Source organism: Triturus cristatus, chromosome 8 (genome assembly GCF_964204655.1).
Source record: "Triturus cristatus chromosome 8, aTriCri1.1, whole genome shotgun sequence".
In the NCBI taxonomy this organism is placed as follows: domain Eukaryota; kingdom Metazoa; phylum Chordata; class Amphibia; order Caudata; family Salamandridae; genus Triturus; species Triturus cristatus.
The window spans coordinates 25397747-25414642 of NC_140591.1; the positions used below are offsets into that span (position 1 = coordinate 25397747).

The 16896-nt window shown below is 48.4% G+C and overlaps 1 protein-coding gene across 2 annotated transcripts in view; it reads left to right on the forward strand.

Moving 5' to 3' along the window:
- The window catches only part of RRP1B (ribosomal RNA processing 1B), a 161800-nt gene extending 145527 nt beyond the window's left edge, over positions 1-16273 (forward strand). For both annotated transcript variants that reach the window (XM_085620779.1, XM_085620778.1), the window contains exon 16: positions 15111-16273. In XM_085620779.1, coding sequence (XP_085476905.1) covers positions 15111-15592 — 482 coding nt within the window. In that variant the 3' untranslated portion in view covers positions 15593-16273. The remainder of the gene's footprint in view (positions 1-15110) is intronic.
- The last annotated feature ends 623 nt before the right edge of the window (positions 16274-16896 follow it).

The following is a 16896-nucleotide window of genomic DNA, read 5'->3' on the forward strand; positions in this document are numbered from 1 at the left end:
TCTGGCAGGAAGCTTGGCCGGAAACCCTAAATAAGGACAGAGGATGTGCCAGCCTGCCAACCCCACCGCTCAGGTGGGGGAGGCGAGGTGAAGCACAACTCCGGGCTCTCGCCATCTTGAAGATGGGAAGCCCTGCCCAATCAGGACTAGGCTACTGCCCCCCTCCCACAGGAGAGAGGCAGGATAGGGGGGTGTACCCACCCCAGGACAGGGACCCATTGGTCCCTGCCCTTCACCTACCTGTAATGTCCCTAAATCTAGTATTTAGGGGCACCCTGAACCTTCCTTCCCAAGATTCTGAAATCCGAAGAATAACTAGAAGAAAGAAGACCTGCCCTGCAGCTGCTAAGAAGAGTAAGACACCAACTGCTTTGGCCCCAGGCCTGTCGACCCTCGAACCTGCCCCTGCTCCAACCCGGCATCTCTTGTGGCCAGCAACCTCACAAACCCCGGAGGACCTGACTACCTTTTGACTCTAAACCCCCGGGACTCCCATGAGTAGAGGCTCTACTCAAAATCTACTTCTAATCCCTGGCAGCAGCCCGGAACCGCGAACCCTACACACTCTGCACCCGCCAAGCCTGGCCTGTGCCGGAGTGAACAAAGACCACGAGGACGACCCCACGGCGACTGTGACCCCGAGTCCGGCACCCAAGGACCTCCCTCGACACTCCTGAAGAAGCCTGCAGCCTCAGAACCAGGTGCCCCCCCAACCGCGATCAACAGAGGGTAAGATTTCCCGACACCAAAAGGCACCCCGCGCCCCCCTGTGCCCAATCCCGGGGTACCTACCTATCCTCCAACTACCCAACTTACCTCTCGAAGTGGTGGTGGCACCTGAAGAATCTTCGTCCCCGAGCTTGCAGTCTTTTTCTAAACCGGAGATTTCCCATTGAAATCAATTGAGCGCCCGAAGGCTCAAAAGCACCCTGCACCCAGCCGCCCGAGTGGCCCTGGCAGTGCAACCTCTACACCTATCTACTTCCCCACTTGCCCTGAGTAAGTGACCAGGAGCCCAGCTCCCACAGCCGCGTGGCCTGGTAGTCAGCAGCCACCAACCAAGGCCCCCCTACCTCTCATAGGATAATATTGGGCCTCACTCTCTCTGCACCCGGCCGCCCTTGTGCCGCTGAGGGTGGAACAACTGTACCTACCTGACCCTGGGAAACCCCCGAGTCTATGCCCAGAACCTCAACTCTGCCAGTCGAGTACTTACCTTTAAACCGATAACTCAATTTTCTCCATAGGGTAACATTGACTGGCTTTTCCTGAAATTTCTTCTAAGTGTGAACTTTTCAAAACTTAAAATATTCACCAAAAATCAGCCGAGTAACGAAAACGAAAATACTCACCTGCTCTTAGGTGAGCTCCCAGTGCTGGATCTTGGTGCCCAGCACTGACTCTGAAAAATACTTACAACTGTACTTACCAGTAACCCAATTTTCTCCCATAGGAAATCATTGACTGTTTTTCTGTGAAATTTCTTGTAAGTGTCAATTTCTGCAAACTTTAAATATTCTTTAAAAATCGTATAATTTCTGAAAACGTAATTACTTACCTGTTTTGGATAAAGGTCTCAGTACTGAGTCTAGGTACCCAGTACTGGATTACAGAAGTAACGAGAACATACCATACCTGCAATTTGAATTTTCTGCCATAGGGAATCATTGACTGTTTTCTATGAAATATTTTCTAAGTGTCATCTTTTAAAATAGCAAAATATTGTCTAAAAATCATCACAGTAATTAAGTCAACTTTAATCACTTGATTCCAAATACTGACCCAGGGTTAAATCTAGGATGCAGTCCTGGAATTCCAAAAGTAATCCTAAAAGTAATTGTTGCAAATAGCTTGAAACTTCCATTGAACTCAATGCATTATTGTTTAAAATTGTGTTGCCTATTGCAACCACTTGTAACTTTCTACAAAAGTCAATTGCATATTGCAAAAAGTATTTATATAAAGCATCTCATTCTGAGAAAGTATATTTTAATACTTATTGTTGGTTCTAAAATAAAACAAGCATATATTTTTTTTATATAAACCATTGGCCTAGAGTTCAGTTATTGAGTGTGTGAGACCATTTGCTGGCTGAGTGTGTGCAACAAATGCTTTACACTGTCCTCTGATACTGCCTTACTGCTAGACCAAGCTACCACTTTAGAGAGTAAGGTTATATCTAACTTTAGCCTCTGCCAAACCTCTGGGGACTGTGGACTCGATACACCCTGTAACTATTTGGGAACAGTATATACAGAGCCACTTTCTCACATTGGTGGATTAGTGGTGGGATACAAACTTGCATTTGTTGGACTACTTGGTTACCATCTGATCACACGACAGAACTCTTAAAATTGCCTTTAGAATTCTGTATTGGTCTTTTCCAAAAATACTAAAAGTCTTGCTAGGGCCTTGCTTAAGTCCCATTATAATTTTAGAAAAATAAGTCACTATAGTCAGGGTAGAGGATTAGAACTGTCAGGTTAGAATGACTCAAACAAACCCAGCTATTAGTGAAAATAATAACATGGACCTGGTGGAGGAGCTCGACCTCACACCTTACTTACACTTGTCTTTCAAGGAAGTGAGGTCCCTATGCAAACTTAAAAATATACCAATGGGCCTGCACCCAATCAAACTAGGGCGGGCTCCAGGAGCTCTTGGCTGAGTATGCTAAGGACTACCCATCTGAACATGGTGATGGCCAGTCAGATGAGGAAGGGGAAGCAGAGGAGGTTGACAATAACCCCCCCCCCCCCACCACCAACCATACTATCCCCTAGGGAGGAGAGGCACCCATACCCTTCAATCCAAGAATTAGCATCTGGGGACCTAGAGATCACACAGGTGACTCTGGTACCAGAGAGATCACTGGGGGACCCACCAGTGAAGAGGACAGCCTTGTAAGGCTGGCCAAAAGATTAGAGCTTGAGTCCAGGCTCCTGGCTCTAGAAAAAGAAAGAGAGATGGGTTTAGCACCCATCAATGGTGGCAGCAATAATAAAAAAAAGGATAGGGAGGAAACTTCTGACCTTAAAATCCCCAAAGGGATTGTCCCTAAATTTGAGGAATGTGATGACATCACCAAATGGTTCACAGCCTTTGAGAGAGCTTGTGAAATAAGAAGAGTAAAGAAACCTCTCTGGGGGGCACTCCTGTGGGAACTGTTCTCTGGTAACTGCAGAGACCGGCTTCTGACCCTCTCTGGGCCAGAAGCAGGATCCTATCACCTCATGAAGAAAGCTCTGATTGAGGGATTTGGATTCACTACTGAGGAGTATAGAATTAGATTCAGGGGGGCTCACAAAACCCAGACCCAGTCCTGGATTGACTTTGTAGACTTCTCAGTAAAGACACTGGATGGTTGGTTAGCTGGACATGGTGTGCAGGATTTTACTGGATTGTACAATTTATTCATGAAGGAACATATATTAAGTAACTGCACAAATGAAAAGTTGCATCAGCATTTGGTAGACCTAGGTCTAATTTCTCCCCAAGAATTGGGAAAGAAGGCAGACCACTGGGTCAAGACTAGGGTGACAAGGACAGCCACTGGGGGTGACCAGAAGAAGGTGGTCACAAAGCCTCCCCAGGGGAAAGGTGGTGAGAATCCCCACGATAAAAAGTCTGAGTCTTCCAAAGGGCCCCAAAAACCTGTTCAGGTGGGTGGGACCCAAACTACTCCCTATGTGCTTCAACCCTATAGGGGGAAGAACTTTGATCCCTTAAAGGCCTGGTGTAATAACTGTAAGAGGTCAGGACACCTAATTGTAGATAAATCTTGCCCCCACAACAAAGCCCCTAAGGCACCCAGTACAGCTACTCCTGGAGCAGCAAGTATACAGATGGGATCAGAAGTGTACCCTGAGCAAATCTGGGAACACACTGAAGCAAGCCTAGTCTCACTGGGAGAAGTGGAGTTTGCCACTGTAGCTGTGTGGCCACCCAACTTAAAGAAATATTTACAGTACCCCTGGGAGAATGGAACGAGGGATACAGGTGCCAGTGTCACTATGGTGAAAGACACACTGGTTTCCCTTGAGCAATATTTGATTGGGAAGTCTTACCCAGTCACCAACGCTGACAGTGTCACCACTAGTCATCCCATGGCCATGGTGACATTAGGCGGGGTGGGGGGGTGGGGGGGGGAGGAGGTTGCTGGCCTGAAACAGGTAGTGGTCTCTCCAAAGTTGCCAGCTGCATGTCTGCTTGGAAATGATCTGGAAACCTCAGCCTGGGCCATGCTGGGCATCCCTGAATTGGTGCGTGTGCAAACCAGACCACAGAGCAAGAGGAAGGGTGAAAAAGTAGGTCTGGAGCCTGAAATAATGGCCCAACCAACCAAGAGAAAAGGTAAGAAGACTGGGGAACCAGCTTCTACACAGCAAACCATTCAGGACCCCTCTCCACAGGGAGAGGATTTGGATACCCTGAGGGAACTGAGCCCATGGAGCTTGACCCTTACCAGGTTAAACTCTTGGGCCCAGGGGGACCCTCTAGGGAAGAGCTGTGCCAGGGTAGGCGAGACTGTCCCACGCTTGAAAGCCTGAGGCAGCAAGCTGTTTCAGAAGCCAGGGGAGATGTCAGTGGTACCCACAGAGCTTATTGGGAAGAGGGATTACTGTATGCTGAGGCAAGAAACCCCACTTCTGGAGCCACCAGGAGGGTGACAGTGCCATAGAAATACAGGGAGTCCCTCCTAACTTTGGCTCATGACATCCCCCTAGCTGGACATCTGGGGCAATCCAAAACTTGGGAAAGGCTAGTGAGTCACTTTTACTGGCCCCCAGATGCACCAAAAGGTGAAGGAGTTTGTCAGCTCCTGTGTTACCTGTCAAGCCAGTGGCAAGACGGGTGGCCATCCAAAGGCCCCCCTCATCCCACTACCAGTGGTGGGGGTACCCTTTGAAAGAGTAGGAGTGGACATTGTGGGTCCGCTTGAACCTCCCACAGCCTCAGGGAACCAATTTATTCTAGTAGTAGTGGATCATGCTACTAGGTACCCCGAAGCAATTCCACTTAGAACTACTACAGCTTCTGCAGTAGCCAAGGCCCTCCTGGTGTCTTCACCAGGGTAGGGTTTCCTAAGGAGGTGGTTTCAGACAGAGGTTCCAACTTCATGTCTGCTTACCTGACATACATGTGGAAGGAGTGTGGAGTGCAGTACAAGTTTACTACACCCTACCACCCTCAAACCAGTGGCCTTGTTGAGAGATTCAACAAGACATTGAAAGGTATGATCATGGGTCTCCCTGAAAAACTCAAAAGGAAATGGGATGTCCTGTTACCATGACTGCTTTTTGCTTACAGGGAAGTACCACAGAAGGAAGTAGGTTTCTCACCCTATGAAATTCTGTTTGGTCATCCTGTGAGGGGACCACTTTGTCTTGTAAAAGAGGGCTGGGAGAGGCCTCTTCAAGAGCCCAAACAAGACATAGTGGACTATGTGCTTGGCCTAAGGTCCAGAATGGCTGAGTACATGGAGAAAGCATCCAAGAACCTTGAGGCCAGCCAGGAGCTCCAGAAGCACTGGTATGACCAAAAAGCTGCACTGGTTGAATTTCAACCTGGGCAACAGGTGTGGGTTTTGGAGCCAGTGGCACCAAGGGCCCTCCAAGATAAATGGAGTGGCCCTTACCCTATCCTAGAAAGAAAGAGTGAGGTCACCTATTTAGTTGACCTGGTCACTAGCAGGACACCCAAAAGGGTTATCCATGTGAACCGCCTTACGCTCTACAATGACAGGGCTGACATCACCATGCTGATGGTGACGGATGAGGAACAGGAATCAGTGAGTGAACCTCTCCCTGACCTCCTCTCCTACAGCCCACAAGATGGGTCAGTAGATGGTGTGATCTTTTCAGACACCCTCTCTGCCCAACAGCAGACTGACTGCAAGCAAGTCTTGCAACAGTATGCTAGCCTCTTTTCCCTGACCCCTGGTCTGACAAACTGGTGTACCCATTATGTGGACACTGGTGACAGTGCCCCTGTCAAGAACAAAATCTATCGACAGTCAGACCAAGTCAAGGAAAGCATCAAAGCGGAGGTCAGCAAGATGCTGGAGTTTAGGGTCATTGAACCCTCTGAGAGCCCCTGGGCTAGCTCAGTGGTTCTGGTCCCCAAACCTCATCAACAAGGTGATAAGAGAGAGATGAGGTTCTGTGTGGATTATAGAGGGCTCAACTCTGTCACCAAGACAGATGCTCACCCTATTCCAAGAGCAGATGAGCTGATAGATACATTAGGGGCAGCCCAATTCCTCAGTACCTTTGACTTAACTGCAGGGTACTGGCAGATTGGCATGGCCCCAGGAGCAAAAGAAAAGACGGCATTCTCCACCCCTGATGGGCATTATCAGTTTACTGTAATGCCCTTTGGGCTAAAGAATGCCCCTGCCACCTTCCAGAGGTTGGCAAACCATGTCCTGGCTGGGCGGGAATCCTTTAGTGCAGCTTATCTTGATGATATTGCTGTCTTTAGCTCCACCTGGCACGATCACCTGATCCACCTTGGGAGGGTTTTAGAGGCTCTGCAAGATGCAGGTCTCACTATCAAGGCATCCAAATGCCAGATAGGGCAGGGCACTGTGGTGTACTTGGGCCACCTTGTAGGTGGAGGCCAGGTACAACCCTTACAACCCAAGATCCAGGCCATCCTGGACTGGGTAGCTCCAACAACCCAGACCCAAGTCAGGGCATTCCTTTGCTTGACTGGGTACTACAGGAGGTTTGTGAAGTGATATGGGTCCATTGTGACCCCCCTCACAGAACTCACCTCCAAGAAGATTAACTGGACAGTTAATTGCCAAAACGCTTTTGACACCCTGAAAGAAGCAATGTGCTCAGCCCCAATTCTAAAAGCTCCAGATTATGCCAAGCAGTTCATAGTGCAGACTGATGCCTCTGAGCTAGGGATAGGAGCGGTCCTATCCCAGACCAATGATGAAGGCCAAGACCAACCTGTTGCTTTTACAAGCAGGAGGCTACTCCCCAGAGAGCAGCGTTGGAGTGCCATTGAGAGGGAGGCCTTTGCTGTGGTTTGGTCCCTGAAGAAGCTGAGGCCATACTTGTTTGGTACTCACTTCCTGGTTCAAACTGGCCACAGACCTCTCAGATGGCTAATGCAGATGAAAGGGGAAAATCCAAAACTACTAAGGTGGTCCATCTCCCTACAGGGAATGGACTTTGAAGTGGAACACAGACCAGGGACTGCCCATGCCAATGCAGATGGACTTTCCAGGTTCTTCCACTTAGACAATGAAGACTCCATAGGGCAAGGTTAGTCTCATCACCTTTCGTTTGGGGGGGGGGGGGGGGGGGGGGGGGGGGGTTGTGTGAGAAAGTGCCATCTTTCTTGCATGGTATGCCCCCACTTTTTGCTGAATTGCGGAATGTACTTTGACTGAGTGTGCCCTGGACTCCAGCCAATCAGGTGCCCAGGGCCTGTGTTCCTTCCCGACCGAGGGTGCTTGGTACCTCTTGTCCAAATTCATGCTTCGAAACAGCAGAGCCTTATTTCCCAGGCTGACACTGCAGTTTTCCCTTCATTAAAGTGGGGAGGGAGGGAGGGGGCCAGTCCCTGCATGACCCGTGCCCCCAGGGTCAGAGGCTGCACCTTGAGCTTCCCCCCCCCCCTCAACCCCCCCCCCCCCATGCCACCCTTGTTCGCCCCGGGACCCGTAGAAGGTCTGTGGAGAGCTGGTAGCGCTTCTAGGCGGCGCAAGGGGGAATGTGCGCTATACAAACAAGGGCGCTGCTGTGACATCATGATGGGGTCAGGGGACAGGCTGCAGCATATTACACGTCCTCTCGGGGGGGCTGGGGGGGCAGCACAGAAGGAGCGCAACCTGCTGCACCCTCCATCCCGAGGAGGGACACCGAACCTCTACATAGGACTACATTTCCCAGAACGCACTGGTTGAGTACATTAAAGTATGGAGCGGCGACATAGTGTCAAGGGGACTTCACACTATCCAACTGGAGGGCAGAGCACAAAAGGGCGAGTGCGCCCCTGCGCTGCACTACAACTTTCAGAATGCACTGGTTTGTTCCATGAAAGGCTGGGGCACGAGCTGCGCACAGAACTCCTGGAAGGCAGCCATTCTACCCCTACGGCCATCACCACCACCGCCTCGGGGATCCTTACAGGCCCAAGTCCACCGCCTGTGAGTGGAACACAGAGAGGATGTGGTCTGACGACCAGAGCTGCCGACCTTGGAGCTGGTGAAACCAAGGTTCGAGCCTCGGGGTCGACTCTTCATCCTGTGATTCTGGGCAAATCACTTAATCTCCCTGTACCTACCAAAAAAAATAAAAAATAATGAATTTGTCCTTGTGTAACGTAACCGGAGCTCATGTAAAGCGCTCCAATACCTTCGGGTCGAGGTCTCGCTATATAAATTTGGAGAACTACAAGCCCGCTTTTGTTTTAACATTGTGGGTTTAATGGCGACCGCTTGTTTCGCTGGTGTTTGAAGTTGCGGAGGGAAATGGCGTGGGAGTGTCTGTGACTGCTTCTGCCTGTACCATGCCAGTTCTGTGTACATGTGGGACGTTTGCACCTCTCGTCTGTGTGTCTGGAATGCTTGCGCCCCTGCTGCTGCCTGTACTATGCCTGCTCAGTGTGTCTGGGACGCTTGCACCGCTTGGCATGTGCTCTGCTCTGTGTGCTTTTTGTGGGGTTGGTGATACTGGTGAAGGCCTTTACACTATAGACTGTGGGGGAGGATGGTGTGAGGTGTGTCCGTGTCGATCTCTTCACGTGCCCTCCTGCCTCCATGGCCCCCGTCATCAGCTGGCAGATGATTATACAAACATACACACGCGCTCGCACAAATGTACATTTGCTTGTTTATGTTGGAGATTTATAAATACACACACTCCATATATAGAATTTCATGTTTACAGTTCGTGATTATAATTCATTTACAAACCAACACAGATTACAAAAACTCTGCGTGACCATACACATGGTAGCAGGCGCTGTAAAAACGCGCTTAAAATACCATAGCACAACCATAAATAAAAAGCAAGTATTTTTTTCAATATGGCATAACGAACGCACTCAGAAGATACATTACTGTAAATTGGGCCACCAATCCCTTCAGAATTCCAAGTTTTATTTCCTTTCGCGACCGAGGGTGCTTGTGACCTCTTGTCCGAATTAAGGTGCTTTGTGGCCTGGCAGCCATTCATGCTGTGAAACAGCAGAGCCTTATTTCCCAGACTGACACAGGAGTTTTCCCTTCATTAAAGTGGGGAGGGAGGGAGCCAGTCCCTGCATGACCCGGGCCCCCAGGGTCCTAGGCTGCCCCTTGAGCTTCACCCCCCCCCCCAGGTCACACGGCACAGCTCCGTGATGGGGCAGACTTTCGCTGCTACCCATGTCCGCCCCGGGACCCGTAGAAGGTCTGTGGAGAGCAGGAATCGCTTTGAGGCGGCGCCAGGGGGAAATGTGCGCTATACAAACAAGGGCGCTGCTGTAACATCATGACTGGGTCAGGGGACAGGCTGCAGCATATTACAAGTCCTCTCTGTGGGTGGCTGGGGGTGGGGGGGCAGGTCAGAAGGAGCGCCCCCTGCTTCACCCTTCATCCCGAAGAGGGACACCGAACCTCTACATAGGACTACATCTCCCAGAACGCACTGGTCGAGTACATTAAAGCATGGGGCTGTGACATAGTGTCAAGGTGACTTCACACTATCCACCTGGAGGGCAGAGAGCACAAAAGGGCGAGTGCGCCCTTGCGCTGCACTACAACTTCTAGAATGTACTGATTTGGTCCAAGAAAGGCTGGGGCACGAGCTGCGCACAGAACTCCTGGAAGGCAGCCATTCTACCCCTACGGCCATCTCCACCACCGCCTCGGGGATCCTTACAGGCCCAAGTCCACCGCCTGTGAGTGTAACACGGTGAGGATGTGGTCTGACGACCAGAGCTGCCGACCTTGGAGCTGGTGAAACCAAGGTTCGAGCCTCTGGGTCGACTCTTCATCCTGTGATTCTGGGCAAATCATTTAATCTCCCTGTTCCTACCAAAAACAAATCACAGAAAATGAATGTGTCCTTGTGTAAGGTAACCAAAGCTCATGTAAAGCGCTCCAATACCTTCCGGTCGAGTTCGCGCTATATAAACTGCAAAAAACAAACCAAATAAACTCTTGTTGAACGACAGCAACAATGTCATGCTCTGTAAATATGTAATATATAATTGTACAACCCTAATCGCTTTTTATAATGTAATCTTGAGTGAACTTGCAATGCGTACATATGTAACTCTAACCACTAGTATCTGTAGTAGACGTGTGTACTTACTACCATTCTTATGTGACTTTAGAGTTTTTCTGTTTCTAACTTTTATGTAACACATGTCCTCTGAAGCCCCTATGTAATTTAATTGGTTCTTTTGTAAAGCGCTCTGACACCTTTGGGTAAAGTTGGCTCTAGATAAAATGGCATTAAATAAATAAATAAATAACAAGCATTAAAAATGCAATAGGTCTCGCCTTTCATTAAGGTAAAGCCATTTGCTTTGCTATACAATACCATTAGCAAAGCAAATGGCTTTAACTTAATCAAAGGCGAGACCTATTGCATTTTCAATGCTTGTTATAAACGTTGCTGATCTTTATGGTGGCTTCACTGCGATGGTCAAGTGATCCTATGTTTCCATACTTGGGCAACTGGCTTCCAACAGTAGGGGTCCCTGCGCTGGTCAAGGAACATCTTCAGCCAACAATGACTCCTCCACAACTTAGGCTTTACCCTCATGGCCCACAAAGTTTCACCTCGCTCTAATACTTCAGTTAACCTACGTAGTGGCTGGACAGATCCTGCAGTAAGGCTTTTTCCTCCTCCTCCTAAAGGGTTGTCATTTGTTACAGGAGTCTAAGGTTTCTAACTCCGACATGGGTCCCCGTTCTGTAGGTCTTACATCTACTTAAATGTAAATGTCAAGGTACTTATAGAGCACACTGTCACCAGACGGCCACCTTGCGGTGTCGCCTTTGCGGTTTCCTGGCGCTGATACTCATACCGCTGTGGAACCCCTCCTGGCTTTCCCTGTGAAGTGTCCACTCCTGGGCACCCCAGGGTAAAGCCAGGCAACCTTAGCGCTGTTGGGGCCGGTGTGGAGGCTAAGCAAGCTATTGCCCAGAGTTGCAGCGTGGGGCCCATGAATAGACAGGTCCGAGGAAATTGAGCCCGAGCCCCGCCGAGGCGGGAATCGAACCCTGGTTCCTGGCCAGAACTCTGCTTCAGGGTCTGCCGCTCTAACCATTGAGCCACACTCCTCCACTTGGCCTCTTTGCCTCATGCATCCTGTTGGATCCACATCTAAATGGCGAATGAGGGCCCTTTAGTTGTGCCTGAGGCGACAGTTACGCAATCATCAGGAGAGTCTCATTTAGCAGGTGCAGATATTCCAATCTGTTTATCCGGGTCGGCATGATGGATGAACTCTTCCGAGCTTGCTGTGGGTTGTCCCTTCAGCCCTCTGGAGGCTCTGGCTACCAAAGTCATAGACTCCTCCTTGCTGGGCTAAGGTGCCCCCTGGGCAACATGGCACTGTAAGACCTTTGGTCAACAGTGGAGTAGCACCTACACATAACTGTTCTTGTGTTGCGGGTGGTCTATCTTGCAAAGAAGGCCCTTCCTTCCATCTCAGGGAACAACATTCTTATTCTGTTGGACAACTCCCTCACCATCCATTTCATCAACAGACAGGGCTGTGTGTGGTTGCGGACCTTATGTTTGGAAGAAATTCTTCACTGGCAGTAGATGCATGGTCAGGGAACTATCCTGGGAGTGGTTCGCTTTGCAGCGCGAGATCGAATGCTCTCAGGTGCCTTCTGCTGGAGGACCATGTGTTAGAACTAGACTGTAGATTGACAGAGGCCATCTTCTCCAGATTGGGATTTCCATAAATATTTTGCACTGGCCTGTAAGAACACTCCTCATTTTTCTGCCATACATTTCCCTTTCAATTATTCCATGGCAAATGTCTTCAGGATCAGCCTGTCTCGGCCAGCTATGCGTGTTTCCACCTGCTCCACTCCTGACAAGTCTAGTGGAAGGGGCAGGAGGATCGAGCTGAGCTGATCCTGATTGCGCCAGATTGTAGGATCTAGTACTCCTGGCTGTTTGCACTCCACATTTGTCCACGTGTCTCTCTCCTGTACAGAGGGAACTTGCTTTTTGCAGCGCGATGGCCGGGTCCTCCACCCCGATCAACAAGCGCTGCTGCATGCTTGAAGGGTGGGTATCGTCCGCTGAATCCTTCTGCCTATCTGATGAAGATGCAGATGTCATTTTGGAGGTCCGGAGATCCACTACATAATCCATCTATAATGGGTCACTGGAACACATGTGTTCAATGTTGAGTCGAAAGACCTGGACCCTTTTAAATTTCACCTTTCCAATTCACATTGTCCCTTGCCTTGTAGCTACAGTTAAAGGCTTTTTGGCTGCCCTGTCTGCCTTCCTGTATCTTCCCTGTTTAGATCACTTCTAGTGGTGGCGCATAATCTAAAATGCTTGCTTCACTTGTTTTGTTCCACTCCATCATTGTTCCTCAGTGCCATTTGAATCTTTGCTTACTTTCTTAATGGCATCTGCATTTGAGCGGATGCACAGGTGTCTTGTTCCACTTATCCCTTTAAAGACAGGATTGTTGGTGTCAGTCTCTTCAGCCCATGCGGACCTCTCGGCGCATTGCTCACCGTCCTCTCTCCTCTACGGAGTTAGCGCTGTGAATAATATTGTCCCAAGGTATGCAGGTATGTTTAGTGCCAGAAGTGCCACTGTCATTGATATTTTTTCGTTCTCTCTCCGCACGCCTGATTTAGGTGTGGAAAAGGTACAAGGAATAGATGCCAACGTGCTGGTTGGTGCCGTGTATACTCTAATGTTGTCGTTTCCTGGGGGTGGAGTCGCAGTTGAAGATGCTTGGTGCCTCCTGTCGGTAGTGGTGAGGTAATGCTGGGGATAAATGTTCTTCGCCGCTCAGACGCCTGTAAGGATATTCTTAGGGAGAGGAATCGAGGCTCAACCTTTCTCTTGAGTGAGGCACTGATCTGGCGAGGGTATGTCTGCTTGGTGGGGATGCAGCGAGCTCTAGACCGTATCCCTGCAGAGCATGTGTATCTTCTGCTACACATGCCACAAAAGGAATATTTACTTGTAAGTCGCAAGTAATGCTGTAGATTCACATGCACTCACCCTCCTCTCTGGAAAACTCTGATTGTTGCAGAAGTTCTTTTGCATGATCATCTCTTCTTTCCTTTTCTACGCTCCATGTTCAGTCGCCGCACGGAAAACAATTAACAATGGAGCTGATGCCCATGCGAGTTACACATTTTAGGAAGTATTACGCCTAATACCTTCTGTTGGCCCCAAAGAAAAAAATCCCCTCGCTTTGGAGGCAGCTTCTGCTTCCTACAGAGCTCAAGTTGACTGAGAAGCAGTGTTGGCTCTTGGGGAAGGAAATACTTTGTCCAAAGGCGAGGAAACGGACTTCACGAACAAAGGGGCCACCACGAAAATTGACTCCTTCTGCAAAGAATATAAAGAGCTTTCATGTCCTAAGAATTCCTAATCACTCTATTCTCAGATACTCCAGCCCGAAACCGATATTGCTTGAAGAAGAGTAACAGACTACGGGGAACCAAATAGCAATTTGCAGTGATGGGGGTGGCCATGGGAGGTGGGGAGGGAAGAGTTTGGATTCTGGGGGCTGGAGGTAATTTATTTTTCTCTGTGGATCCATTACATTCAGTGTTCATTGACTGTTTGAATTAAATGCCCATTAGAATGTTTTTAAACACTTAAAATAGTCCTACATGAATGCCGGAATTCTCTCGACTCCTGGGTCTCCCTAAAAGTGTAATTATATCCACGGTGTGAGACTTTAGGAGAAATGGTGGGAAGGACAATGAGGGTTGCTTTGAATCTCATCCCTAAACACTTTGACACCTAGCCACGACATGGGTGACTAAAGGCGTTACTGATGCCCATTAGTGCTGTTCACTGCCACGCTGTTTTTTTAAAACTAAAAATGCAGCACTTTTTGGTATGGCTGCACTATATGCAAATAATAAATAACTGGCTAACACCATACAAGAAACAGCAGATGGAAAGCTTCGTATCTGCGCTGGGGAGGTCTGGACCCCTTTGTGGGGCTGTGGATGTCAAGAGGCAGTCCATCAAACTTTCATGTGAGGATGAGGACCCAAATCAGCATTTCCCTTTCCGTTTCTTTCTAAATCTCTCAAAAGCACTGCACTCAGTTTATCGCCTGTGGCCACTCCGAACCCATTGACAACCCACACATGTCTGGGACCCAAAGGAAAATAGGTGTGGGTCAAGCCTTGCCAGGAATATGTTTCTGCTCGAGGGGGCCTGATGGGAACATTTGAGGAAACATTTGTTGAAAATCCAACAAACTTCATGTTCAGTGTCTTCTCCCAGGCAGCCATCTGTGAGGGAGGCCAAGTTTGCACCACCAGATCCCTTAGGTTGTACAGAACTAGTAAATATATTGTTGCTAGACCTTCCCTATATTTATTAGAGGCACACCATACAGGGATTGTGCCACAACGTAGTTGTATGCGCAAATATTACATAACTGATTGTGCACGCTATATCCCCCAGGGGAGTTCACATATATTTGGTATAACCAGACTCTGGTCAATATATCCTTGGTTAGCATTCCTCGATTTACTTTAGTCTGTTTGACAAATGTAAGAATATATTGAGCAAATTTGTAGAGATAAATAATGATAATTTCCACGTTATTCATTATATTATTAGCTTGCAATGAGATATTGATGCAGGGGTTACTCTAATACATATGCGCACAACAAGACTAAAGAGGTACATATGTTTTAACAAACTAATGCAGATTTAGATTTTTTTTTTTAATCCTCTGGCACCGGGTTGTGCAAACATTGTGACAGTAAAAGGGTTAACACGTCTGCTATACTGCACGGGGGGGGGTGTTTGCCAGTCTCGAGGAGTAGGATCGTTATTGTGGTCTGATTTCCGTTTTAATGATTAGTATTTGAGGGCTACTACCCTGCGATCTCAATGCTCTCATTTGTTTCCTCACAGAATTCAAGAAAACAGACAAGAGTATTCTTGTGAGCCCAGGTGTTGCTCCACGAATCGCCTTCAATCCCGAGCAGAAGCCTCTGCATGGAGTGTTAAAGACGCCACCTCTCGGCAGTACACCGGGGAGTTCGAGTAAGAAGAAAGTAAAAAAGCGTAACTCGTTCTTGTGCACGCCCACGCAGAAGCAAGGAACGGCTTTCTCCACATCCACTCAAAAGAAACCCACAACTTTCTCTACACCCGCCAAGAAGAAAACTCCATCTTTCTCCACACCTTTCCAGAAGCAGGGAGTTGCCTTCTCACCCATCCAGAAGAAAGGTTCAACATTTTCGACACCCACTCGGAAGAAAAATTCTGCCTTCTCCACACCCCCCCAGAAGCATTTGAAGCCAGCATCAGCCTTCCCCATACTAACCCCCAAGTCCTTTGCTGATGGGTCCACGCCTACCCAAAAGCGAGCCAAGGCCTCCGATTACTTCTAGAGCGAAGATGCCTCGACCTATTCACGAGGGTTATTTTTTTACAGACTGGTCGAAACCTGTTTTGCAAGAGTAATAGTGGACACTGCTGCCTGAGAAAGGATCTCTATGAATTGTGGTGGTAGCCGGTGTTTTCATAATCAATGTAGTAAGGATGAAAGTGGTACCACCAATGTGAGTCAAATGCTGATAAATTGCTCCCTGGGCTTTAGCGGCCATGGACTGTCCTGCTATGTCAGGACTGGATAGTGTTTTAATTTAAGAAACCAGAAATTGATATTGTCGGACATCGCTGCCAAGCTGGTTTTCTTCATGGGGCCCTCTTTCCCCGTGTCAGCTTAGCAGCCGCCGTTCCCACAACCCTAGGCTGCTTCTCTCCCTTTAGTCCTGCCATTTTTCTCCCAGACCCTGGCCTTCCTACTCCCTGCTTTAGAATGAGAAGAGCATGAATTACTCTTCGTTCTGAAATACTGTCCTGAGATTGATCCATTGTGACCATAGAATAGTGGCGGTGGCTCAAGGTCCTCTGACGCTAATGTTTCCTATGTGATGGGCTTTGTAAAAACCTAATTATGCCAGCTGGGTGTATATCAATTTTACATGGTGCAAAAAGTATCAAGTTTTGTGGAGTTATGTCATTTTTCTGTTAACTATTCTTATAAGAAAAAATGTATTGTAAACCAATCTACTTGTATTTCTTATAATCTGAGTACCTAAGTTTGAATTTCCTTGCTGGGTTATTGCATCTTCTAATATCCAAAGGAGGGCTAAGTATGATACGTCTAACCACACATGCAGTCCTCACCTTAGGATATCCTCCAGGTGCTAGACTAGATACTGAAAAGTTTGTAGCAGTTCTCCTGTGTGCCGCTAGATGAGATGCTGCAGTTCTGGCCGTACTCCATGCTTCTTTGAAAATGACAGAGCACAGCCATATATAAGAGCCCCTCCTGCACACCTGTGTTAGTTATTTTCTTTGCATATCTTCCATTGCACATCTAGAGCTGTGATCGTGACTCTGTTGTTAGAAGACTCATACTTTTTAGGTCTAGCCTGACCCAGCGCATGCGCTGGTCTGGCGAGACTTATTGAGAGGGCTCCAAAAAGTGCTACCAGGCCAGCCTAGAGCTACAGTGCATGTGCGCGGGCGCGCGCGCCACGCTTTACAGCGATTACTTTCACGGCCGCATGACCGCTTTGCGGAGCCAATAGGTTTCACTTTTGGGACCTTAGAAGTATTTAGTTATGCAACTGTTGCATGGCTAAACACTCATAAGGTCCCAAAGGCGAGACCTATTGGCTATGCC